Raw genomic sequence first — 27,761 nt, 5'->3', positions numbered from 1 at the left:
CTAGCTTAGAGACTGTCTTATGTAAGATGGGTGACTGAATATGTAGTGCTGTGTAAGAGTTGAAAATTAATTTTTAAAAATATGCTCATCTATTGTGGAAGATTTTATAAGAGGTTTGAATCATGGGCTTATGGTTTTAAGATTTAATAATTTTAAGATACTTAAATATGGTGTATGCTTAGGATACCATGTAGGTTGATTATATATTGTGTATTTGACAATGCTTTTAGAAAACACAAACCAGAGAACAATTCTACAACCCCTCTAACTGAATCTATATGGCAGTAAAACTTACCTTGATCTAAACTGTTGATAGGTTTAGCGAAAAAAGTTTTCTTTTTAAAAAGTAGCAGAAATATTGAGTAGAATTAAAATATTTGAAGGCATTTTGACTTTTGAGAATTCCACTTCAAACAGAGGTAGAGATTAGAATTACTTCATTTTAGTCATAATTTGTAGACTTCTCATTTCCATTCTACAACCTGCTTCTTGTCATAATTTTAATATTTCTAGGAAACACATCAAGTCTTCTGTGTAAACATCAGGATTCCTTGGAAACTTGTCTGGTTAATCCAGTCTTCAGAATCTGTTCCAGAATTGTAACAGTGATTAAATGTGTGGTGTTTATACCTTGGGTGGGAGGAGTCAAGAGCCAGGAACTAGAAAAAATATGAAACTTTAAATATTTTTATTTTATTGGTTTCTCCAGAAGGGTTGATGTCTAATATATTTAATAGCATTTAATTAGTTAGGTTGATGATTTAATAGTGCTGTGACTGTTAGAGTTTTGCAGCTGTAACAAAAACTTGTGCCTAGAACTCTGGTGGTCTTCTTACTATGAGCTTGGAACGAGATCTTCTTGATGCTGAGCCCATGAAGGAACTCAGCAGTAAGCGTCCTTTGGTGTGTTCTGAGGTGAACGGGCAGCTAATTCTTCTAAAGGTTAGTTTATGTTCTGACTTGTGGGAGATTCAGAACTATAAAGGGGAGTGGTAGTGTTATTTTCCAGGAAAGTAAAAATTCACTGTTTGTTTTTCAAGTTATGAGAGTTGATTGACTTGATGATTATGCTTCCAGTTTGGGTGCCAGAACTAATTTGAATTTAAAGTTTCTTTCACTTCCCTAAATAGTATATTTCTTTAATAGGATATATTTGTTTCCCTTTTTTGGGTGAATTTATTACATCCTATTCAATAGCCTTTTAAAATTCTTGTTTTTCTTATATTTCTCTTTGAAATCCTAATGGTTTTGCCAACATAGTCATCTTTTCTTTGATTTCTTTATTGATCTAGGAAACTGTTAAACATGATAATAGGATAATTAATTTGGCCTTAATGGCTACACATTGTAGAATGCATATTAAGGTACAGGTAGAATTGTTCTTTCCTTTCCAAATAGTAGCACTCAAAGTAGATACAGTAATTATACAATTAAAGATTAAATTAGATGTAACTTAATTTATATAACAATCATGTTTGAATTGGAATGATGTATAATTCGAGTGGGATTTTTAATGTTGGAACTACCTCTGCTCTTTTTTGGTACAAGGGCTATTCTGTCGATGTTGACACAGAAGCCAGGGTGATTCAGAGAGCAGCTATTTATCATAGAGCTTGGAGAGAAGCCAAAGAAGAGTCTGGGTTACTACCACTAATATTCCTATTTTTGTGTAAGGTAATGTTCTTATGCTAATCTATTGCAGAAAACATTTTATTTAAAAAAAGTTTTAGCTCCAAGTATTAGAGAGTTAATTCATTCCTTCTAAAGTAAAGGAAATGTTATCTTGTACACTAAAAGTTACCCTGTGATACTAAAATATATTGAAGTTTTTCATTTTGAGTCTCATTCTCTGTTTTACTTCTTAGTCTGATCCTATGGCTTATCTGATGGTCCCATACTATCCTAGGGCAAACCTGAGTGCTATTCAAACCAGTGTTCCATTAACTTCAGAAGTAAGTAAAAACCACTATTTCTGTGGATATGTTAAATGAGAAAATAATATCTAATGTTTTTTGAGGGCATATTGTATACTTTATACTATAACTTTGACTTGTAATATTTAATTGTCCCATCAATTCTGTGATAGGAGTTATTCTGTTATATAAGGATGAGAGAAGTGAGACTCACAGAGAGTAAGTGACTTGCACAGTGTCCCTCATCCAGAGGCAGAATTGGGACTTGAAATTATGTCTTTTTGGTACCAAAGCCCATACTTATGATTAGGAAGCTGTGTTATACATAAATGGCATGGTAGAGCACTTGGTATTATAAGTGCTTAAGTGATAGCTTTAATTTCTGTTGCAGATTTTAATTAGTAATAACAATAAAGGATGTCCTGGGTTCTTCCTACCCAGTAGCATTATTTCAGTCTTTTTCTTTTCTAGAAGCTTTATATGGTCATTATTTATTTATAACCTAAATCTTCTTAGAGATTAGTGTCTAAGTCATATATATATATATATATATGTTTATATACACACACACACACATACACACACATATCTACGTACATACATACATGATATCACCAGTTACATAATCAGGGCTCTTCTGGACTTTAAATAATTCTGTGATGTATTTTTATTAAAGGTTCACTTGAAGGAAGCTTTACTCACTTCTGTAAAAGTCTTTTAATTAGAGAAAAGGTTCAGGTATTAAAATGATTTGCCTACTTTCTGACTTTTTTTGTATCTAATTATCTATAGGAAGCATTAAAGGTCATGAAAGGTGTTGCCCAGGGTCTGCATACACTGCACAAGGCTGACATAATTCATGGATCACTCCATCAGAACAATGTATTTGCTTTAAATCGTGAACAAGGAATTGTTGGAGATTTTGACTTCACCAAATCTGTGGTAAATACCGTCGTTTTATGAATAGGTTCTAGATTTCATATAATATTATTAGGCAGTAGTTTAGCACTTTTACATGATATGATGATTTATTATGATATCTTTACGTTCAGTTAAGGCATACAGTGTCATGTAGTACAAGCAACTATCTGTTATCAGATAGGTGCTCTAACAAGAATTTCTAAATTGCGTGTGTTATGTTTTTTAACCACAGTTAAAGTCTTAGGAGCAATCTGGCATTACAGTCAATGGCATTGACAACATTAATCATGAATTATTTTATCATCATCAAGAAACATTTAATTGCTAAGAGATATACAAGAAAAACTAGGTGACCATCTCTTATCTCCCCTTTTGCTGGTGCCCTACCCCTTAGTAGATTATATTTAAGTATACATACTTAGCTATTTTTGATTAATGAGCATTTTTAGAAACTTGGGAACCATGGACTTTTCCATGTAGCTTAAATGCTGGTTCAGCTATATTTGCTGTTAATTTGGTGCCATATTATTTCAGAGCAGTTTGTAGAGATAGCAAATACCAGACAATGAAAGCATATTGTGATCCCTTTTTTTCCATTTTGATAAAATGGGCTGTCTCAAAATAAATATGATTGCAAGGGGGCACTTCTCTTTTTTAAAATAACTTTATTGAGATATAATCCACATGTCATAATGTGTACAATTTAGTAGTAGTTTTTAATATATTCACAAAGTTGTGCAATGATCATCATGATCTAATTCCAGAACATTTTTGTCACCCCCAAAAAGAAATCCCATTCTGACTTGCAGTCATTCCTCATTTCCTCCTCTGTGTAGCCCCTTGGAAACCACTAATTAACTTTCTGTATTTATTTACCTATTCTGGACATTTTCTATGCATGGAATCACACAATATGTGACCTTTTGTGTTTGGTTTATTTCATTTAGCCTTATGTTTTCAAGGTTCACGCATGTGGTAGCATGCATCTGATCTTTATTCCTTTTTAAAAATGCCGAAATATTTCATTGTATGGATGTAGTATATTTTGTTTTTACATTCATCAATCAGTTGATAGATATTTAGGTTGTTTCTACTTTTTGATTATTATGAATAATGCTGCTGTGAGAATTAGTATACAGTTTTTGTTTGGACATATGTTTTCATTTTTCTTGAGAGTAGTATTGTTGAGTTATATGGTACCTCTGTGTTTTACTTTTTGAGGAGCCAAATTATTTTTCTAAAGGGGCTGCACTGTTGCACATTCTCATCAGCAGTGTGTGAGGATACCAATTTCTCTGTATCCTTGACAACATTTTATTATCTGAGAAATTCCCCCTTTTTTAGTTTTCATTTTTATTATTTTTTATTAAGGTATCATTGATATATACTCTTAGGAAGGTTTCACAAGAAAAACAATGTGGTTAATACATTCACCCTTTTTATTGAGTCCCCCCTATACGTCATTGCAGTCGCTGTCCATCAGTGTAGTATGAACAATTCCCTTTTGACTAGTATAAGTCATAATGCTTTATACTTTGGTCATCTACAAGTCATAGGGTAATGCTGCTTGTACATATTTAGTCTCAATGGTTTTCATATGGTGGCTCAAAAAGATGAGAAAAGTAAAATGTATATCTATAAAGAAATGCTGAATTATGAGGGATTTTACAAAGTATGTTTGCTGAAATATTTTTATCATATTAACTGATCTGAAAATTAAGATAATGTCCTAAGAAAATAACTTAATTATAAGTTTTTTAAAGTTCTTGATTTTAGGGATCTTATTAGTTTACCTTTTGAATGTGCCATGTGCATAACTATAGATATCATGACTACTCCTATAATTAGTCTTCCTTTTTTATACTGATTTATCAGCTACTGTTATCACTCAAAACATTGTTAAAATCTTCATTTAAAATCATTTGCTCTGAAATGTTGATTAAACTCACCTTTTGCTCCATTTTCCACACAACTTTCACTGAAGTACTAACTAGGAAGAAAAATTTGAAAAGTAGTCTGTAGTCAAGATCATTGCTTTTCAGATTTACCATGTGTATGAACTACTTAGGGATCTTGTTAAAATGCAAATTTTTATTCAGCATTTCTGGGATGGAGATACTGCATTTCTAACCAGCTTTCAGGTGATGTTGTAGCTACTAGTCTTTGGACCATACCTGAGAAGCAAGAATAAAGATAGTAGGAGAAAAGATAATGCTTAGTGATTACATGCTAGGTAATTATTGTGTCAATTACCTTTATCTTTACAATAATTGTAAGGTAGATATTATTTTCATTTTACAAATTAGTTAGTTTAGGCTCAAAGAGTTAAAGCCCAAGGTCACACAGCAAATAAGTGGGAGATTGGAAATTGTAACCAAGGTCTTTCAAAATCCAGGGTTCATATTTTTGTCACTCATCATCTTTTGGCATGTTAGAAGTGGTATACTTTGAAAATGGCCAGTAAAGAAGGAAAGTATTTTGTAGACCTCCAGTTTTTTAAAATAGTTATTTAGGATTTTCAGAATTAGAAAGTAGCACCTCGAGGAGCGGGGGAAAAGACAGAGTAGAAAGGCAAGGTCGAAACCTCCTCTCACACACACACTAAGAAAGCAACTACAGCAAATAGGATTAACCCTGAAGAGGACCTGAAGACTGCAGAACAGACCACCTATCCCTGGCGAAGAAGAGATGCCCACACAGAGAAGGGATGGTTTTGACACTGAAGCTAAAATGGAAGAGCAGTAAAAAACCCTGGATCTTCTGAACTTGGGGAACCAAATTTAGTCTGTGATGAAGATGAGATTATGAGGTCTAAAGAAAGGCCAGATCTTTCAGTTTCTCACTTTCAGGTTGAGCAGTTAGTAAAACATCTGAACTTGCTGTGTCTGAAAGCAGAACAAGTGGAAAAACCTTCCAATAAAATGGCTAATGGAAATCAATGAGTAAAATCTTCTAAAGAAAATTGGAAGAGAAGTCAACCAGAATCTAAGAAAACAGTCCTTCATCACTTTCATTCTTTGAGTCAAGAGTCAGTGTCAAAAAGAACGTTTAGTGAACTCAAGGAACATATATAAAAATTACTTTTTTCTTCTACATATTTGCAAAGTTCTCAACATTTAAACTAAAGTACACTATAATACTATTTTAGGCGTTTACCCTACTTTGCAAACTTACATGTAGTCTTACGCAGTTAATACACTAAAATGAGTTTTTACTTACCACAATGTGAACTTAACCTTATCTGAGAAAAATTCAAGAGAACTTTTGAATAAGACCAAAAAAAAAAAAAGAAAGAAAGAAAGTAGCACCCCTCTTAACCCTTAGAAAATTTATTAAAAAAGAAGAGAGATACCAAATGTTAAAGCATCCGTGATTCTTAGTTTTGAATCTGCTTGAGTGCACACTGTGAACTGGCAACCAAAGTCTCACTGTTAATTTTATGAGACTGATTTTAAGAGCAATTTATAATAGCAGAGATAAAGTAAAAATATTTGAAAGCAAGAAATAATGAAATATTTCAAATGAATTTGTTTTCTGTTTTGATTAAATGCAGTAGACTTTACAGAAAGCTGCCTTAACTGTGTTGCCTCTAAAATATGTAACTTACTGTTTTTGTAGAGTCAGCGAGCCTCAGTGAACATGATGGTTGGTGACTTGAGTTTGATACCACCTGAACTGAAAATGGGGAAACCTGCATCTCCAAGTTCTGACTTATATGCTTATGGCTGCCTTTTATTGTGGGTATGTTTTTTAATTAAAGTAGATCAGTCATTTATATGTACATTTCAAAATATCAAGTGGCTTTATAGTACATTTATTCCTCAGTTGTATTACTCTGGTTAAAAAACAGTGGTAGTTTTATTTTTATTTATTTATTCTTAAGGTATCATTGATACACAATCTTTTAAAAAATTTTACCAGTATAAAAATTTTATTTTACTTTTGTTTTAGCACTAGAAAAATACCATTGCATGAGAAAAATGAAGAAAACATGCAGAATGAAATCTGACTTTTTAAATTAGTATTAGCTTTCCATTATACTATAAAACAATTTCATAAAATTAGCTATTTAAAACTGAAAAGATTATGAAAGTAACCTTTACTATTTGATGGTACTGTATTAACATTTTTTTTAACTCAAAGCAATTTTATGTTAAGGAATCTATTTGAAATTTCTTCCATATTATTTTGGGACATTTTTCTCTAAGTAGTCATAGCTGAGAATTACTTGTAGAAATGCCTTAGGAGAAAACCAGATTTTAAAAATTAAGTGAATAATCTGCTGTACAAGAAATATAATTTTTAAAAACCTAAATATCATTATTATCCAAAAAAGTTAAATAATATGGCAGGGCAAACACTTTAACTTTGTGTTTACATACAGAATATCTATATTTAAGTCTATATTCTCTAGGCATTTTATGATAAATTAAGTTTTGAATATTAAAACTGAAATACATTATTTTCCTCAGTAAGAGTATTTGTGTAATGGGCCACTGTTCTTAATACCTACTATTTGCTAGATAGTAACCTAGAGTTTGTCTCAAGCAAGATATGGATCAATCAACAATATAGAGGCAAAATGAAAATGAAAAAACAGTATTTTCCAACATTTACTTTAAAATAATTAGTTGAATTCAATAAAACAACCTACTTGCCATCTAGTTACTAAGTGCCACTTTTCAGATATTGGAAGTAACTATTAAGATAACTGAATTTCATCTTTGGTATATTCTACATAGTTTTGTTTATGCTGCAGATGACAGGTGATCTAGTGGCCTTGAATAAATAATCAACAATGAGAGACAATGTGCCTAATCCTATTCTCTCTTTCAAGGACTTGTGTGCTTGTTCATGCACCTGTGTATGTATATTTGTATAAAACCTTCTGGACAATCTTTAAAGATTACTACAGAACACTCAAATATTTGTAGATTATATTTAAAAGGTTGGTGATATAAATGTGTACTGATAAGTATATTGTTAGCCATTTTGCCACTCGAGGATCTGAGAGTTAATGATAGATCTGAACCAAGTATTGTCATATTTGCTGCAATCGGTACAGTCATTCAATCTAATCATATAAATATTTTTCTGTGAAACAATGTGCACCTCATCTGCATTAATTTTAAGTAAACCCATTTCATTTTTATGTATTTTATCACATATGTGCATTTGTACTGTGACAATTCATCGTCTATGGGAAACATGGTTTACCTAAACTTCCTTTGAGTGATGATAATCATTGGATTTCAACTAATTCCTACATGATTTGCCAGTATAGGTTACTCTGGATCATTTCACATATATAGATATTTCTAGGGGGTAATCTTTTCTAGAAATATTTTTAAACATTGTCATTTTTACCATATATACAGCAAGTAAGTAAATGGAAGCATAAGATTCATTAAATAGACTTGAATTTGTAGGTAATCCCATATATTTTAGTGAAATAAGGTATAGCTAGAACAATTATGATATGACAGTTCTAATTTTTCAACACCTTCTCACCAATCTCACCTTCTGTGTTTTAGATCCATATTTCCAAAAACAATTCATGTGAGCATTTAGGTAGAATTTCAGATAATGGTGAAAAGTGGAGGTAATCTCTGAGATAAACCTAAAGACAATGGAAATTGAAATGAGTACACTTTTTAAACATCTCAATGTATACATTCTGTGGGGCTGGCACTTAGCTAGTGATTGGATTTATACTAATCAAGCACACCAAGTTACCTTTATTGACGAACTTGCTTTGTTTAGTTTTCTAAGTAAGAGAATTTTATGAAAGTTACTAATTTCCCTAATTTAGTTTCTTTTATTTCGTAGGTTAAGGAAATATTTTTCTTAATAACCATAATCCATCTGAACAACAAACATTGAAAAATTAGGTTTGAATAGATAAAAGGAAATCAAATTAAAAATGAAAATATATGTTAGGTGGAGGCCAATGTAGTTCACTTTTCCATCATTTTATCATTTGGAGAAAAAAAAAATCACTATGCAAGAAACAATTGCCAGGATCCTTATATTACACTGTACATATTGATTACAGTCAAAAATTGGTTATCCAATATTTTTTAATGCCTATAAAATACTACCCTAAATCATGCAAACCTACTTACCTTAAAACATTTTTCATTGATATACAATCACGTGAGCAACACTGTGGTTCCTAAATTCCCCCCATTATCAAGTCCCCACAACATACCCCATTACAGTCACTGTTCATCAGCAGAGTAAGATGCTATACAGTCACTACTTGTCTTCTCTGTGCCCCCCTACATTATGTGTGCTAATCATAATGCCCCTTAATCCCCTTATCCCTCCCTTCCTACCGACACTCCCCAGGCCCTTTCCCTTTGTTAACTCTTAGTCCATTCTTGGGTTCTGTGAGTCTGCTGCTGTTTTGTTCCTTCAGTTTTTGCTTTGTTGTTATACTCCACAGATGAGTGAAATCATTTGGTACTTCTCCTTCTCCACCTGGCTTATTTCACTGAGCATAATACCCTCTTGCTCCATCCATGTTGTTGCAAATGGTAGGATTTGTTTTCTTCTTATGGCTGAATAATATTCCCTTGTGTATATGTACCACATCTTCTTTATCCATTCATCTACTGATGGACACTTAGGTTGCTTCCATTTCTTGGCTATTGTAAATAGTGCTGCCATAAACATAGGGGTGCATATGTCTCTTTGAATCTGGGATCCTGTATTCTTTGGGTAAATTCCTAGGAGTGGAATTCCTGGATCAAATGATACTTCTATTTTGAGTTTTTTGAGGAACCTCCATACTGCTTTCCACAATGGTTGAACTAATTTACATTCTCACCAGCAGTGTAGGAGGGTTTTCCTTTCTCCACATCCTCACCAGCATTTGTCATTGTTTGTCTTTTGGATGTTGGCCATCCTTACTGGTGTGAGGTGATACCTCATTGTGGTTTTAATTTGCATTTCTCTGATGATTGGTAATGTGGAGCATCTTTTCATGTGTCTGTTGGCCATCTGAATTTCTTGTTTGGAGAAGTGTCTGTTCATATCCTCTGCCCAATTTTTAATCAGGTCATTTGCTTTTTGGTTGTTGAGGTGCATGAGCTCTTTATATATTTTCTATGTCAATCCCTTATCAGATATGTCATTTATGAATATATTCTCCCATATGGTAGGATGCCTTTTTGTTCTACTGATGGTCTTTGCTGTACAGAATCTTTTTAGTTTGATGTAGTACCACTTGTTCATTTTTGCTTTTGTTTCCCTTGCCCGGGGAGATACGTTTATGAAATGTTGCTCTGTTTATATTCAACAGAGCTTTGCTTATGTTTTCTTCTAAGAGTTTTATGGTTTCATGACTTAAATTCAGATCTTTCATCCATATCAAGTTTACTTTTGTGTACGGAGTTAGACAGTAATCGAGTTTTATTCTCTTACATGTAGCTGGCCAGTTTTGCCAGCACCCATTTGTTGAAGAGGCTGTCATTTTCTCATTGTGTATCCATGGTTCCGTTATCATGTATTAATTGACCATATATGCTTGGGTTTATATCTGGGCTCTTTATTCTGTTCCATTGGTCTATGGGTCTGTTCTTGTGCCAGTACCAAATTGTCTTGATTACTGTGGCTTTGTAGTGGAGCATGAAGTTGGAAAGGGTAATCCCCCCAGCTTTACTCTTCCTTCTCAGAATTGCCTTGGCTATTTGGGATCTTTTGTGGTTCCATATGAATTTTAGAACTATTTGTTCCAGTTCATTGAAGAATGCTGTTGGTATTTTGATAGGGATTGCATTGAATCTGTAGATTGCTTTAGGCAGGATGGTCATTTTGACAATATTAATTCTTCCTAGCCAAGAGCATGGGATGAATTTCCATTTGTTAGTGTCCTCTTTAATTTCTCTTAAAGAGTGTCTTGTAGTTTTCAGAGTGTAGGTCTTTCACTTCCTTGTTATATTTATTCCTAGGTATTTTATTCTTTTTGATGCAATTGTGAATGGAATTTTTTTCCTGATTTCTCTTTCTGCTAGTTCATTGTTAGTGTATAGGAATGCAACAGATTTCTGTGTCTTAATTTTGTGTCCTGCAAATTTGCTGAATTCAGATATTAGTTCTAGTAGTTTTGGAGTGGATTCTTTTGGGTTTTTTATGTACAGTATCATGTCATCTTCAAACAGTGACCGTTTGACTTCTTCCTTACCAATGTGGATGCCTTTTATTTCTTTGTGTTGTCAGATTGCCATGGCTAGGACCTCCAGAACTATGTTGAATAAAAGTGGGGAGTGGACATCGTTGTCTTGTTCCCAATCTTAAAGGAAAAGCTTTCAGCTTTTCACTGTTAAATATGATGTTGCTGTGGGTTTGCCATATATGGCCTTTGTTATGTTGAGGTACTTGCCCTTTATACCCATTTCATTTAGAGTTTTTATCATGAATGGATGTTGAATTTTGTCGAATGCTTTTTCAGCATCTATGGAGATGATCTTGTGATTTTTGTCCTCCTTTTTGTTGGTGTGGTGGATGATGTTGATGGATTTTTGAAGTGTTGTACCATCTTTGCATCCCTGGGATGAATCCCACTGGATCATAGTGTGTGATCTTCTTGATGTGTATTTGAATTTGGTTTGCAAATATTTTGTTGAGTGTTTTTGCATCTATGTTCATTCAAGAATATTGGTCTGTAATTTTCCATTTTGGTGGTGTCTTTGCCTTGTTTTGGTATTAGAGTGATGCTGGCTTCATAGAATAAGTTTGGAAGTATTCCTTCCTCTTCTGTTTTTTGGAAAACCTTTAGGAGAATGGGTATTATGTCTTCTCTGTATGTCTGATAAAATTCAGTGGTACATCCATTTGGCCCGGGGGTTTTCTTCTTGAGTAGTTTTTTGATTACTGCTTCAATTTTGTTGCTGGAAATTGGTCTGTTTAGATTTTCTGTTTCTTGCTTGGTCAGTGTGGGAAGGTTGTATTTTTCCAGGAAGTTGTGCATTTCTTCTAGGTTTTCTAGTTTTTAGCATATAGATTCTCATAGTATTCTCTAATAATTCTTTGTATTTCTGTGGGGTCTGTCTTGATTTTTCCGTTCTCATTTCTGTTTCTGTTTGTGTTTGTAGATTCTCTTTTTCTTTTTATAAGTCTGGCTGGGTGCTTATCTATTTTGTTTATTTTCTCAAAGAACCAGCTCTTGGTTTCATTGATTTTTTTCTATTGTTTTATTCTCTCAATTTTATTTATTTTTTCTCTGATCTTTATTATGTCTCTCCGTCTGCTGACTTTGGGCCTCATTTGTTCCTCTTTTTCCAATTTCAATAATTCTGACTTTAGACTATTCATTTGGGTTTGTTCTTCCTTCTTTAAATAGACCTGAATTGCTATATACTTTCCTCTTAGAACTGCATTCGCTGTGTCCCACAGAAGTTGGGGCTTTGTGGTGTTGTTGTCATTTGTCTCCATATATTGCTTGATCTGTATTTTTTTTTTTTTTTTTTTTTTGAGAGGGCATCTCTCATATTTATTGATCAAATGGTTGTTAACAACAATAAAATTCAGTATAGGGGGGTCAATGCTCAATGTACAATCATTAATCCATCTCAAGCCTAATTCTCGTCAGTCTCCAATCTTCTGAAGCATAACGAACAAGTTCTTACATGGTGAACGAATTCTTACAGAGTGAATAAATTCTTACATGGTGAACAGTACAAGGGCATTCATCACAGAAACTTTCGGTTTTGATCATGCAATATGACCTATAAACCATCAGGTCAAATATGAATATTCATTTGATTTTTGTACTTGATTTATATGTTGATCCCACATTTCTCCTATTATTATTATTATTTTTATTTTTAATAAAATGCTGAAGTGGTAGGTAGATGCAAGATAAAGGTAGAAAAGATAGTTTAGTGCTGTAAGAAGGCAAATGTAGATGATCAGATGATCAGGTGTGTGCCTATGGACTAAGTATTAATCCAGGCTAGACAAGGGCAGCAAGACATCCACGGATGCAGAAGATTTCTCTCAAAGCAGGGGGGGTGAGGTTCTGAGCCTCACCTCTGTTGATCCCCAAATTCTCACCTGATGGCCCCCCTGCGACTGTGCCTGTCTTAGGTTGTTCCTCCCTTGAGGAATCTTACCCGTCTCTGGCTAACCAGTCATCTTCCGGGGCCATACAGGGAAATGTAAAGTTGGTAAGTGAGAGAGAAGCCATATTGTTTGCAAAGGTTAGCTTTTTACTTCTTTGCAGATTTATGCCCTGTGGCTTCTATGCCCAGCACTTGTCTCGAGGTATCTTTACCACCTGGAGGAATTATGATACTCGGTAAATTCGATATGAGGCACGAATTCTATTTAAGGTTTGTAATTAGGAAGGAAGAAGAAAAGCTATAGATGTAGCATATGAAGGAAACTTGGGAGGATTGATTATTTCTTTGACATATCTTCTTGTATAGTACCTTAAGTATGTATAGGTTTTAAACTACTAACTAATTTGCACACACATATTAACATAATAGGAATACGGTGACATAAACAAAGCAAATCTATAATTACCAGCCATCTCCAGTGAAGCCAAGAAAACCATTTAGGCACCCTAGGCATTTGTGAAAATTTATCTATGATATGATGGATATTTTCCAACTGTACTTGAACCATCAGACAAATTAAAGCAGCCCATTTCTGGGATCTGTTCACATCCCATATGTTCTTTTAACCATAGATAGTCTATAGTCATGAGATTTTGGGGTGCTACAACTTGCACCCCTCCCAACCCCTGGTTGAGTTCCAACAGTACAGATCCAGTCAAATTCGTTGTCTCACTGTATGCACATGCCAGCCTAGACATCTCCCTCCTCCTTCTTATGGCAAGTCCAGGAGACGGTGGGCTGGATGCAGCCACAACCGCAGCATCGTCCGGATCCCTGTGGAGGCTTTTTGATGATCATCCCCCGGCACGAGTCCTCCAGAGAGTGCTGATGCCGGAAGCTCCTCCTCATATTGTATCTTAGTTCATTTTCTGGATATCCAAGCTAGGCCTTGATCTTCTGCGTAGAAACAAACAGACCCTTTGCCCACACTTTGACATGCCCTCTATACCACTGTGCAGAACTCATTGGAGGTCAGCACACAGGAACTGCTTTTTTTTTTTTTTTTAATTAAGAGAAAGGAATATTATCAGAAAAGAGTACCTCCATAGCTGATCATCTGACACCCTTTAAGTGATCAACATTAAGGATATTTAAAGCATGCGTTGATCTTTGATTTACCAATAGTTTTATCCTGTTAAGGAGTAATCCCCCTTTTCTTTCTTTCTTTCTTTTTTTTTTTTTAAATTTTTAATCTACACTTACCTGAAGAATACTATGTTTACTATGCTCTCCCCTATATCAGGTCCCCCCTAACAACCACATTACGGTTACTGTCCATCAGCTTAGCAAAATGTGGTAGAGTCACTACTTGTCCTCTCTGTGTTGTGCAGCCCACCCTCCCCTTTCTCCCTCCCCCCCATGCATGCTAATCTTAATACCCCCCTTCTTCTTCCCCCCCCTTATCCCTCCCTGCCCACCCATCCTCCCCAGTTCCTTTCCCTTTGGTACCTGTTAGTCCATTTTTGGGTTCTGTAATTCTGCTGCTGTTTTGTTCCTTCAGTTTTTCCTTTGTTCCTATACTCCTCAGATGAGTGAAATCATTTGGTATTTCTCTTTCTCCGCTTGGCTTATTTCACTGAGCATAATACTCTCCAGCTCCATCCATGTTGCTGCAAATGGTTGGATTTTTCCACTTCTTATGGCTGAGTAGTATTCCATTGTGTATATGTACCACATCTTCTTTATCCATTCATCTACAGATGGACATTTAGGTTGCTTCCAATTCTTGGCTATTGTAAATAGTGCTGCGATAAACATAGGAGTGCATCTGTCTTTCTCAAACTTGATTGCTGCGTTCTTAGGGTAAATTCCTAGGAGTGGAATTCCTGGGTCAAATGGTAGGTCTGTTTTGAGCATTTTGATGCACCTCCATACTGCTTTCCACAATGGTTGAACTAATTTACATTCCCACCAGCAGTGTAGGAGGGTTCCCCTTTCTCCACAGCCTCGCCAACATTTGTTGTTGTTTGTCTTTTGGATGGCAGCTATCCTTACTGGTGTGAGGTGATACCTCATTGTAGTTTTAATTTGCATTTCTCTGATAATTAGCGATGTGGAGCATCTTTTCATGTGTCTCTTGGCCATCTGTATTTCTTTTTTGGAGAACTGTCTGTTCAGTTCCTCTGCCCATTTTTTAATTGGGTTATTTGTTTTTTGTTTGTTGAGGCGTGTGAGCTCTTTATATATTCTGGACGTCAAGCCTTTATCAGATCTGTCATTTTCAAATATATTCTCCCATACTGTAGGGTTCCTTTTTGTTCTATTGATGGTGTCTTTCGCTGTACAGAAGCTTTTCAGCTTAATGTAGTCCCACTTGCTCATTTTTGCTGTTGTTTTCCTTGCCCGGGGAGATATGTTCAAGAAGAGATCACTCATGTTTATGTCTAAGAGGTTTTTGCCTGTTTTTTTCCAAGAGTTTAATGGTTTCGTGACTTACATTCAGGTCTTTGATCCATTTTGAGTTTACCTTTGTATATGGGGTTAGACAATGGTCCAGTTTCATTCTCCTACATGTAGCTGTCCAGTTTTGCCAGCACCATCTGTTGAAGAGACTGTCATTTTGCCATTGTATGTCCATGGCTCCTTTATCAAATATTAATTGACCATATATGTTTGGGTTAATTTCTGGGGTCTCTAATCTGTTCCACTGGTCTGTGGCTCTGTTCTTGTGCCAGTACCAAATTGTCTTGATTACTATGGCTTTGTAGTCGAGCTTGAAGTTGGGGAGTGAGATCCCCCCTACTTTATTCTTCTTTTTCAGGATTGCTTTGGCTATTCTGGGTCTTTGTTGTTTCCATATGAATTTTTGAATTATTTGTTCCAATTCATTGAAGAATGTTGCTGGTAATTTGAGAGGGATTGCATCAAATTTGTATATTGCTTTCGGCAGGATGGCCATTTTGACGATATTAATTCTTCCTAGCCATGAGCATGGGATGAGTTTCCATTTATTAGTGTCCCCTTTAATTTCTCTTAAGAGTGACTTGTAGTTTTCAGAGTATAAGTCTTTCACTTCCTTGGTTAGGTTTATTCCTAGGTATTTTATTCTTTTTGATGCAATGGTGAATGGAATTGTTTTCCTGATTTCTCTTTCTATTGATTCGTTGTTAGTGTATAGGAAAGCTACAGATTTCTGTGTGTTGATTTTGTATCCTGCAACTTTGCTGTATTCCGATATCAGTTCTAGTAGTTTTGGAGTGGAGTCTTTAGGGTTTTTTATGTACAGTATCATATCATCTGCAAATAGTGACAGTTTAACTTCTTCTTTACCAATCTGGATTCCTTGTATTTCTTTGTTTTGTCTGATTGCCGTGGCTAGGACCTCCAGTACTATGTTAAATAACAGTGGGGAGAGTGGGCATCCCTGTCTGGTTCCCGATCTCAGTGGAAATGCTTTCAGCTTCTCGCTGTTCAGTATAATGCTGGCTGTGGGTTTATCATATATGGCCTTTATTATGTTGAGGTACTTGCCCTCTATTCCCATTTTGCTGAGAGTTTTTATCATGAATGCATGTTGAATTTTGTCAAATGCTTTTTCAGCATCTATGGAGATGATCATGTGGTTTTTGTCTTTCTTTTTGTTGATGTGGTGGATGATGCTGATGGATTTTCGAATGTTGTACCATCCTTGCATCCCTGGGATGAACCCCACTTGGTCATGGTGTATGATCCTTTTGATATACTGTTGAATTCTGTTTGCTAGTATTTTATTGAGTATTTTTGCATCTACATTCATCAGGGATATTGGTCTGTAATTTTCTTTTTTGGTGGGGTCTTTTCCTGGTTTTGGTATTAGGGTGATGTTGGCTTCATAGAATGAGTTTGGGAGTATTCCCTCTTCTTCTATTTTGTGGAACACTTTAAGGAGAATGGGTATTATGTCTTCTCTGTGTGTCTGATAAAATTCCGAGGTAAATCCGTCCGGCCCCGGGGTTTTGTTCTTGGGTAGTTTTTTGATTACCGTTTCAATTTCTTTGCTTGTAATTGGTTTGTTTAACTTTTGTGTTTCTTCCTTGGTCAGTCTTGGGAGGTTGTATTTTTCTAGGAAGTTGTCCATTTCTTCTAGGTTTTCCAGCTTGTTGGCATATAGGTTTTCATAGTAGTCTTTAATAATTCTTTGTATTTCTGTGGAGTCTGTCGTGATTTTTCCATTCTCATTTCTGATTCTGTTGATTTCTGTTGACTCTCTTTTTCTCTTAATAAGTTGGGCTAGAGGCTTATCTATTTTGTTTATTTTCTCAAAGAACCAGCTCTTGGTTTCGTTGATTTTTGCTATTGTTTTATTCTTCTCAATTTTATTTATTTCTTCTCTGATCTTTATTATGTCCCTCCTTCTGCTGACTTTAGGCCTCATTTGTTCTTCTTTTTCCAGTTTTAATAATTGTGATGTTAGACTATTCATTTGGGATTGTTCTTCCTTCTTCAAGTGTGCCTGGATTGCTATATACTTTCCTCTTAAGACTGCTTTCGCTGCATCCCACAGAAGTTGGGGCTTAGTGTTGTTGTTGTCATTTGTTTCTATATATTCCTTGATCTCTATTTTGATTTGTTCATTGATCCATTGATTATTTAGTAGCATGTTGTTAAGCCTCCATGTGTTTGTGAGCCTTTTTGTTTTCTTTGTAGAATTTATTTCTACTTTCATACCTTTGTGGTCTGAAAAATTGGTTGGTAGAATTTCAATATTTTGGAATTTACTGAGGCTCTTTTTGTGAGCTAGTATGTGGTCTATTCTGGAGAATGTTCCATGTGCACTTGAGAAGAATGTATATCCTGTTGCTTTTGGATGTAGAGTTCTATAGATGTCTATTAGGTCCATCTGTTCTAGTGTGTTGTTCAGTGCCTGTGTGTCTTTACTTATTTTCTGCCCGGTGGATCTATCCTTTGGGGTGAGTGGTGTGTTGAAGTCTCCTACAATGAATGCATTGCAGTCTATTTCCGTCTTTAGTTCTGTTAGTATTTGCTTCACATATGCTGGTGCTCCTGTATTGGGTGCATATATATTTAGAATGGTTATATCCTCTTGTTGGACTGAGCCGTTTATCATTATGTAGTGGCCTTCTTTATCTCTTGTTACTTTCTTTGTTTTGAAGTCTATTTTGTCTGATATTAGTACTGCAACCCCTGCTTTCTTCTCACTGTTGTTTGCCTGAAATATGTTTTTCCATCCCTTGACTTTTAGTCTATGCTTATCTTTGGGTTTAAGGTGAGTTTCTTGTAAGCAGGATATAGATGGGTCTTGCTTTTTTATCCATTCTATTACTCTATGTCTTTTGATTGGTGCATTAAGTCCATTTACATTTAGGGTGACTATTGAAAGATATGTACTTATTGCCATTGCAGGCTTTAGATTCGTGGTTACCAAAGGTTCAAGGTTAGCTTCTTTAGTATCTTACTGCCTAACTTAGCTCGCTTATTGAGCTGTTATATACACTGTCTGGAGATTCTTTTCTTCTCTCCCTTCTTATTCCTCCTCCTCCATTCTTCATATGTTGTGTGTTTTGTTCTGTGCTCTTTTTAGGGGTGCTCCCATCTAGAGCAGTCCCTGTAGGATGCCCTGTAGAGGTGGTTTGTGGGAAGCAAATTCCCTCAGCTTTTGCTTGTCTGGGAATTGTTTGATCCCACCATCATATTTAAATGATAGTCGTGCTGGATACAGTATCCTTGGTTCAAGGCCCTTCTGTTTCATTGCATTAAGTATATCATGCCATTCTCTTCTGGCCTGTAGGGTTTCTGTTGAGAAGTCTGATGTTAGCCTGATTGGTTTTCCTTTATAGGTGACCTTTTTCTCTCTAGCTGCCTTTAAAACTCTTTCCTTGTCCTTGATCCTTGCCATTTTAATTACTATGTGTCTTGGTGTTGTCCTCCTTGGATCCTTTCTGTTGGGGGTTCTGTATAATTCCATGGTCTGTTCGATTATTTCCTCCCCCAGTTTGGGGAAGTTTTCAGCAATTATTTCTTCAAAGACACTTTCTATCCCTTTTCCTCTTTCTTCCTCTTCTGGTATCCCTATAATACGAATGTTTTTCCTTTTGTATTGGTCACATATTTCTCTTAGTGTTGTTTCATTCCTGGAGATCCTTTTATCTCTCTCTATGTCAGCTTCTATACGTTCCTGTTCTCTGGCTTCTATTCCTTCTATGGCCTCTTGCATCTTATCCATTCTGCTTATAAATCCTTCCAGGGATTGTTTCACTTCTGTGATCTCTTTCCTGACATCTGTGATCTCCTTCCGGACTTCATCCCACTGCTCTTGCATTTTTCTCTGCATCTCATCCCACTGCTCTTGCATTTTTCTCTGCATCTCATCCCATTGCTCTTGCATTTTTCTCTGCATCTCTGTCAGCATGTTCATGATTTTTATTTTGAATTCTTTTTCAGGAGGACTAGTTAGGTCTGTCTCCTTCTCAGGTGTTGTCTCTGTGATCTTTGCCTGTAGTTTTGCCTTTTCATGGTGATAGAGATAGTTTGCAGAGCTGGTACAAGTGACTGCTGGAGGAGCTTCCCTTCTTGTTGGTTTGTAGCCTTTTCCTGGGAGAATAGCGACCTCTAGTGGCTTGTGCTGGGCAGCTGTGCGCAGACAGGGCTTCTGCTTCCCGCCCAGTTGCTTTGGGGTTTATCTCCGCTGTTGCTGTGAGCTTGGCCTGGCTGGGGCTGTTCCTCCAAAATGGTGGAGTCCCGTTGGAGGGGGAGCAGCCAGGAGACTATTTATCTCCGTAAGGGGCCTCTGTGCTCCCTGCTGCCCAGGGGGTTAGAGTGCCCAGAGATCCCCAGATTCCCTGCTTCTGGTCTAAGTGACCTGTCCTGCCCCTTTAAGATTTCCAAAAAGCACTCTCCAAACCAAAACAACAGCAGCAACAATGAGAGAGGGAACAGAAAGAAAGAGAAAAAAAAAAGGAAAAAAAAGGAAAAAACAAGCGATTTTTTTTTTTTTTTTTGTCCTCAGGTGCCGGTCCCAGGCACCCGCTCACTGGTCCTGCTGCCCTGTCTCCCTAGCACCAGGGTCCCTGTCCTTTCAAGGCTTCCAAAAAGCACCCACCCACCGGTCCCGCAGGGAAGGAACGCTCAATATTCTTTGTCCTCAGGCACTGGTCCCACGCACCCGCTCACCAGTCCCGCCACCCTGCCTCCCTAGCACTGGGGTCCCTGTCCCTTCAAGGCTTCCAAAAAGCACTCGCAGAAAAGAGAAAAAAAAAAAGGGGAAAAACGCGCGATTTCCTCTGTCCTCAAGTGCCGGTCTCAGGCACCCGCCCACCGGTCCCGCAGGGAAAAACGGGGGATATTCTTTGTCCTCAGGCGCCGGTCCCAGCCACCCACTCACCAGTCCCGCCACCGTGCCTCCCTAGCACTGGGGTCCCCGTCCCTTCAAGGCTTCCAAAAAGCGCTCGCCAAAAAGAGAAAAAAAAAAAAAAAGGGGAAAAACGCGCAACCTCCTCCGTCCTCAGGCACCGGTCTCAGGCACCCGCCCCCAGGTCTCGCAGGGAGAAACGCGGGATATTCTTTGTCCTCCGGCGCCGTTCCCAGGCACCCCCTCACCGGTCCCGCCACCCTGCCTCCCCAGCAACGGGGGCCCGTCCCTCTAAGGCTTCCAAAAAGCGCTCTCCAAAAAAAAAAAAAAAAAAAAAAAAAACCGCTCCGGCTTCTCTCCACCCGCCGGGAGCCAGGGGGAGGGGCGCTCGGGTCCCGCCGGGCCAGGGCTTGTATCTTACCCCCTTCACAAGGCGCTGGGTTCTTGCAGGTGTGGATGTGGCCTGGATGCTGTCCTGTGTCCTGTGGTCTCTATTTTAGGAAGATTTTTCCTTGTTATATTTTCATAGCTCTATGTGTTTTTGGGAGGAGATTTCCACTGCTCTACTCACGCCGCCATCTTGGCTCCGCCGCCCCTTGATCTGTATTTTAATTTGGTCATTGATCCATTGATTATTTAGGAGCATGTTGTTAAGCCTCCATGTGTTTGTGAGCCTTTTTGTTTTCTTTGTACAATTTATTTCTAGTTTTATATTTTTGTCGTCTGAGAAGTTGGTTGGTAGGATTTCAATCTTTTTGAATTTACTGAGGCTCTTTTTGTGGCCTTGTATGTGGTTTATTCTGGGAGATGTTCCTTGTGCACTTGAGAAGAATGTGTATCCTGCTGCTTTTGAGTATACAGTTCTATAGATGTCTGTTAGGTCCATCTGTTCTAGTGTGGTGTTCAGTGCCTCTGTGTCCTTAGTTATTTTCTGTCTGGTGGATCTGTCCTTTGGAGTGAGTGGTGTGTTGAAGTCTCCCAAAATGAATGCATTGCATTCTATTTCCTCCTTTAATTCTGTTAGTATTTCTTTCACATATGTTGGTTCTCCTGTATTGGGTGCATATATATTTATAATGGTTATATTCTCTTTTTTGACTGACCCCTTTATCATTATGTAATGTCCGTCTTTATCTCTTGTTACTTTCTTTATTTTGAAGTCTATTTTGTCTGATAACTAGTACTGCAACACCTGCTATTTTCTCCCTATTGTCTGTATGAAATATCTTTTTCTATCCCTTGACTTTTAGTCTGTGTGTGTCTTTGGGTTTGAGGTGAGTCTCTTGTAAGCAGCATATAGATGGGTCTTGCTTTTTTATCCATTCTGTTACTCTGTGTCTTTTGATTGGTGCATACAGTCCATTTACATTTGGGGTGATTATTAAAAGATATGCACTTATTGCCATTGCAGGCTTCAGATTCTTGGTTACCAAAGGCTCTAGGGTAGCTTCTTTACTATCTAATCATCTAACTTAACTTGCTTAATAAGCTATTATAAACACAGAGTGATGATTCTTTATTTCTCTCCCTTCTTATTCCTCCTCCTCCATTCTTTATATGTTAGGTGTTTTATTCTGTATTCTTTTGTGTTTCCTTTGACTGCTTTTGTGCATAGTTGATTTTATTTTTTGCCTTTAGTTAGTATTTGGTGGGTCTGCTTTCTCTGCTGTGATTGTATTTTCTCTGGTGACATCTATTTAGCCTTAGGAGTGCTTCCATCTAGAGCAGTCCCTTTAAAATATCCTGTAGAGGTAGTTTGTGAGAGGCAAATTCCCTCAACTGTTGCTTGTCTGGGAATTGTTTAATCCCTCCTTCATATTTAAATGATAATTGTGCTGGGTACAGTGTTCTTGGTCAAGGCCCTTCTTTTTCATTACATTAAATATATCATGCCATTATCTTCTGGCTTGTAAGGTTTCTGTTGAGAAGTCTGATGATAGCCTGATGGGTTTTCCTTTGTAGGTGACTTTTTTTCTCTCTCTGGCCACCTTTAGTACTCTGTCTTTGTCTTTGATCTTTGCCATGTAAATTATTATATATCTTGGTGTTGTCCTCTTTGGGTCTCTTATGTTGGGAGATCTGTGGGCTTTCATGGTCTGAGAGCCTATTTCCTTACTCATTTTTTAGAAGTTTGCAGCAATGATTTCTTCACAGACACTTTCTATCCCTTTTTCTCTTCTTCTTCTGCTACCCCTATAATGCAAATATTGTTCCATTTGGATTGGTCACACAGTTCTCTTAATATTCTTTCATTACTGGAGATCCTTTTATCTCTCTCTCTGCCTCAGCCTCTCTGTATTCCTGTTCTCTGATTTCTATTCCATTAATGGCCTCTTGCACCTCATCCAGTCTGCTCTTAAGTCCTTTCAGAGGTTGTTTTATATCTGTATTCTCCCTCCCAACATGCTCCTTTTGCTCTTGCATATTTCTATGCGGATCAGTCAGCATGGTTTTGACCCTTATTTTGCATTCTTTTTCAGGAAGATTGGTTATATCTATATCCCCAGGCCCTCTCTCAGGGGTTGTCTGGACTGGACCAAATTCTTTTGCCTTTTCATTGTGATAGAGGTAGTCGTAGACAGGTAGCACATGTGTCAGCTGGGAGAACAAAGTCCTTTCCTGCTTGCTGGCTGCCTTGCCCTTCTCTGCTGCCTGTGCCAGTTACCTGCACTCCAGGAGCAGCCTCTGGATTAATTTCATGAGCCACAGTGTGTGGGGCAGCCCAGTGCCCTTCTGGGAGAGGCAGGTGCACCTGGTGTGCTCTCCTGCGAGAATGGCACTCCTCCGTTCACTGCCCTGGCTTCCTCTGGCTGCGCCGGGCTGTTGCTCGCTGGCCACGGCTTTTCGATCTGGCCCGGGAAGCTGCCCTCTCGGAGGAGGCTCTGGCCGGCTTCTGTGGGCGCGGCTGCTCCCAGGCTGCTCTGCTGGGGCCGCGTGGGAGAGGGAATGCACGACAGGCTGATCGCCATGCAGGGCTTCAGAGCTGCATTGCCACCCATGGGTTTAGGGTGCCTGAAGTTCCCCGGAATTCCCAGCTGGTGGGCTTATTGTGCCAGGACGAGTCCATCCAACTGTGAAGCCCCACCCCTTTAAAACTTTCAAAAAGCACTCGCTTTTCTTTTGTCCCTGGGCAGCCAGCTGTGGGGACCCACTCACAGATTTTACTCTTGTTTCCCTAATATCCAGCACATCATGCAATGTGTATCTGTGCTTCTGATGCAGATTACTAGGGCTGGTTATTTAGCAGTCCTGTGTTTCCACTCCCTCCCCGCTCCAACTCCTTTCCTCCCGCAGCAAGCTGGGGTAGGGGGAGCACTCACGTCCCACTGGGTCATGGCTTGTATCTTACCCCCTTTGTTAGAAGCTGCATTCTCCCAGATGTAGATGTAGCCTGGCTGTTATACTGTATCCTCTGGTCTCTCTGTTAGGCCTGTAGTTTTATTTGTTGTATTTTAAAAAATACATATGATTTTGGGAGTAGTTTTCCACTGCCCTACTCGTGCCACCATCTTCCCCAAATCCTCCCCTCCCACCTTAGGTAGTTTTTTTGATTACCGATTGAGTTTAATTGTTGGTAATTGGTTTGTTCAGATTATCTATTTCTTCCTGGGTCAGTCTTGGAAGGTTGTATTTTTCTAGAAAGTTGTCTGTTTCTTCTAGGTTATCCAGTTAGTTAGCATATAATTTTTCATAGTATTCTCCAATAATTTTTGTATTTCTGTGGTGTCCATCATGATTTTTCCTTTCTCATGTCTGATTCTGCTTGTGTGTATAGATTCTCTTTTTTTCTTAATAAGTCTCGCTGGGGGGTTATCTGTTTTGTTTATTTTCTCAAAGAACCAGCTCTTGGTTTCACTAATTTTTTCTATTGTTTTATTCTTCTCAATTTTATTTATTTCTTCTCTGATCTTTATTATGTCCCTCCTTCTGCTGACTTTCGGCCTCCTTTGTTCTTCTTTTTCTAGTTTCAATAATTATGAATTTAAACTGTTCATTTGGGATTTTTCTTCCTTCTTTAAATAGGCTTGGATTGCTATATACTTTACTCCTAGAACTGCTGCTCCTGAAAGTTCCCAGACTGCCGGGCTGAGTGTGTCAGGACGATTTTGTCCACCAGTTCCTTCTCTCAAACCCTTGCTCCCCAGCAGCCCTCTGACCATTGAGAGGTCCTTTAAAGTGCTTACTTTTCTTTGGTCCCATGATAGCTAGTTGTGGGAACCTGTTCACAGTCTTAGTCTCAGACTCTGCCTTTCAGCTCCTCCAATCTCCAGAGCACCATGCAATGTGAGTTCGTGCTCCCAGGGTAGATTTCTACAACTGGGTATTTAACAGTCCTGTGCTTCCACTCCCTCCCTGCTCTGGTTCTTTTCCTCCCATGTGTGAGCTGGGGTAAGGGGAGTGCTTTGGTCCCACTGGGTCATGGCACCCTTTTCCGTGAGATGTTGACTTCTCCCAGATGTAGACTGGCTAGTGTACTGTTACTTCTGGTCACTCTTTTAGGAATAGTTGTATTTGCTGTATATTCAAAATATATGTGCCATCTTTTCGCTCTCCATTGATACACAATCTTACGAAGGTTTCACATGACAAATATACTGGTCACAACATTCACCCATATTATCAAGTCTTTACACCCCCATTGCAGTCACTGTCTATCAGCATAGTAAGATGCTATACAGTCACTACTTGTCTTCTCTGTGCTATACTTCCTTCCCTGTGCCCCCCATATATTATGTGTGCTAATCATAATGCCCCTTAATCCCCTTATCCCTCCCTTCCCACCCACACTTCCCAGTCTCTTTCCCTTTGGTAACTATTAGTCCATTTTTGGGTTCTGTGAGTATGCTGCAGTTTTGTTCCTTCAGTTTTGCCTTGTTGTTATACTCTACAAATGAGTGAAATCATTTGGTACTTGTCTTTCTCCACTTGGCTTATTTCACTGAGCATAATACCCTTTAGCTCCATCCATGCTTTTGCAAATGGTAGGATTTGTTTTTTTCTTATGGCTGAATAATATTCCATTGTGTATATGTACCACATCTTCTTTATCCATTCATCTACTGATGGACACTTAGGTTGCTTCCATTTCTTGGCTATTGTAAATAGTGCTGCCATTAACATAGGGGTTCATATTTCTTTTTGAATCTGTGATCCTGTTTTCTTTGGGTAAATTCCTATGAGTGGAATTCCTGGGTAAATGGTATTTCTATTTTTAGTTTTTTGAGTAATGTCCATCCTGCTTTCCACAATGGTTGAACTAATTTACATTCTCACCAGTAGTGTAGGAGGGTTACCCTTTCTCCTCATCCTCACCAGCATTTGTTGTTCTTTGTCTTTTGGATGTTGGACATTCTAACACATGTGAGGTGATATCTCGTTGTGGTTTTAATTTGCATTTTTGTGATGATTAGTGATGTAGAATATCTTTTCATTTGCCTGTTGGTCATCTGAATTAATTTCTTTTGAGAAGTGTCTGTTCAAGTCCTCCACCCATTTTTTAATTGGGTCATTTGCTTTTTGGTTGTTGAGGTGAGTGAGCTCTTTATATATTTTGGATGTCAGTCCCTTATTGGATATGTCATGTATGAATATATTCTCCCATACTGTAGGATGCCTTTTTGTTCTACTGATGGTGTCCTTTGCTATACAGAATCTTTTTAGTTTAATGTATTCCCACTTGTTCATTTTTACTTTTGTTTTCCTTGCCCAGGGAGATATGTTCATGAAAAAGTTTCTCATGTTTATATTCAAGAGATTTTTGCCTATGTTTTCTTCTAAGAGTTTTATGGTTTCATGACTTACATTCAGGTCTTTGTTCCATTTCAAGTTTACTTTTGTGTATGAAGTTAGACAGAAATCCAGTTTCATTCTCTTACATGTAGCTGTCCAATTTTGTCAGCATCCATTGTTGAAGAGGCTGTCATTTCCTCATTGTAGATCCGTGGCTCCTTTGTCATATAGTAATTGGCCATATATGTGTTGGTTAATATCTGGACTCTCTATTCTGTTCCATTGATCTATGGGTCTGTTCTTGTGCTAGTACCACATTGTCTTGATTACTGTGGCTTTGTAGTAGAGCTTTAAGTTGGGGACCATAATCTCCCCTGGTTTATTCTTCCTTCTCAGGATTGCTTTGGCTATTTAGTGGCTTTTGTGGTTCCATATGTGAAAGCTAATCATATTATATACTTTAAATATATGTAATTTATTGTATCAGTTATACCTCAATAAAGCTGTTACAAAAAGAGTGTTTATACCTGTTCAGGTATATCTAGGTATATCAGGAATCCCACTCCCCAGTTAATTATCCCCTAGTATTTTTAGCCTTATCCTGGCATGTGTAATTAAAGTTGTCCAGTTTCGTAGAATGATCATAGCCATAGAAATGATTCAACTGAAATAATTTAAATCAGTAATCTATTCTTTAAATCAGAGGGATGAAAGTAAATGTCTCAAATATTGTTATGTTCCTGGGAACTATCAAAGGTGTCATTTATGTATGTTAATAGCAGTCTTTATTTCACCAATTTGTTTTCTTTGTCAAATGATAATAGTTTTATGAAACAAATTCTACCATTTGCAACAATATGGCTGAAGCTAGAGGGTATTATGCTCAGTGTAATTAGCCATGCACATAAAGACAAGTCCCAAATGACTTCACTCATTTGTGGAGTATGACAACAAAGGAAAACCGAAGAAAGAAAACAGCAGCAGACTCACAGACTCCAAGAAGGAACTTTCGGTTACCAAAGGGAACGGCTTGGGCAGGTTGGGTTGGGTGGGAGGGAAAAGGGGATTAAGGGACATTATAGATAGGTCATGGGGAAGGCAATATAGCATGGAGAAGATAAATAATGACTGTATAGCATCTTGCTACACTGACAGTGACTGCAGTGGGGAGGTAAGGACTTGATGATAATATGGGTGAATGTTGAAACCACAATGTTGCTCATGTGAAACCTTCATAAGACTGTTTATCAATGATACCTTAGTTAAAAAATAGAGTTCTGTGAATAAATATAGTATTGTTTTGCTGAATTCCTGTTCTTTAATGTTGATTAATTTTAACTTATGAATTTTATTATATGTATAGATTAGTATAACTGTCACCACAGTTAGTATATAGAACAGTTTCATAACTCAGAAGAAATCATATGTGCTGTTCTTTTGTAGTCACTCCCTCCCCCAAGCTTTAACCTTTGGCAACTGCTGTTCTTTTCCCTATCAGTATAATTTTGTCTTTCTAAGAATGTCCTATAAATGGTATCATACAGTATGTAACCTTTTGAGCCCAGCTTTTTCACACAGCATAATGCCTTTAAGATTCATCCAAGTTGTTTGGTGTATCAATAGTTCATTCCTTTTTGTTGCTGAGTATGTAATATTCTATTTGTATGGATGTAACAAGTTGATGTATCTGTTCACCTATTGAAGGACATTTGGGTGTTTCCAGAGTTTGGCTATTTCAAATAAAGCTGCTGTGTGAATATTTGTGTATAGGTATTTTTTGTT

General features: G+C 37.4%; 1 protein-coding gene across 4 annotated transcripts in view; it reads left to right on the top strand.

Annotated features, from left to right (window-relative positions):
- STK31 (serine/threonine kinase 31) overlaps window positions 1-27,761 on the top strand; it is a 110,928-nt gene that overhangs the window by 58,397 nt on the left and 24,770 nt on the right. For all 4 annotated transcript variants that reach the window (XM_073238695.1, XM_073238693.1, XM_073238696.1 and 1 more), the window contains 5 exons: window positions 817-942; window positions 1,549-1,674; window positions 1,866-1,952; window positions 2,706-2,855; window positions 6,453-6,575. In XM_073238695.1, coding sequence (XP_073094796.1) covers window positions 817-942; window positions 1,549-1,674; window positions 1,866-1,952; window positions 2,706-2,855; window positions 6,453-6,575 — 612 coding nt within the window. The remainder of the gene's footprint in view (window positions 1-816; window positions 943-1,548; window positions 1,675-1,865; window positions 1,953-2,705; window positions 2,856-6,452; window positions 6,576-27,761) is intronic.

The sequence above is a fragment of the Manis javanica genome, chromosome 6, assembly GCF_040802235.1.
Source record: "Manis javanica isolate MJ-LG chromosome 6, MJ_LKY, whole genome shotgun sequence".
Taxonomy (NCBI): Eukaryota; Metazoa; Chordata; class Mammalia; order Pholidota; family Manidae; genus Manis; species Manis javanica.
Note: the sequence above shows the minus strand (reverse complement) of the source record. Positions and strands in the feature narration are given on the sequence as shown.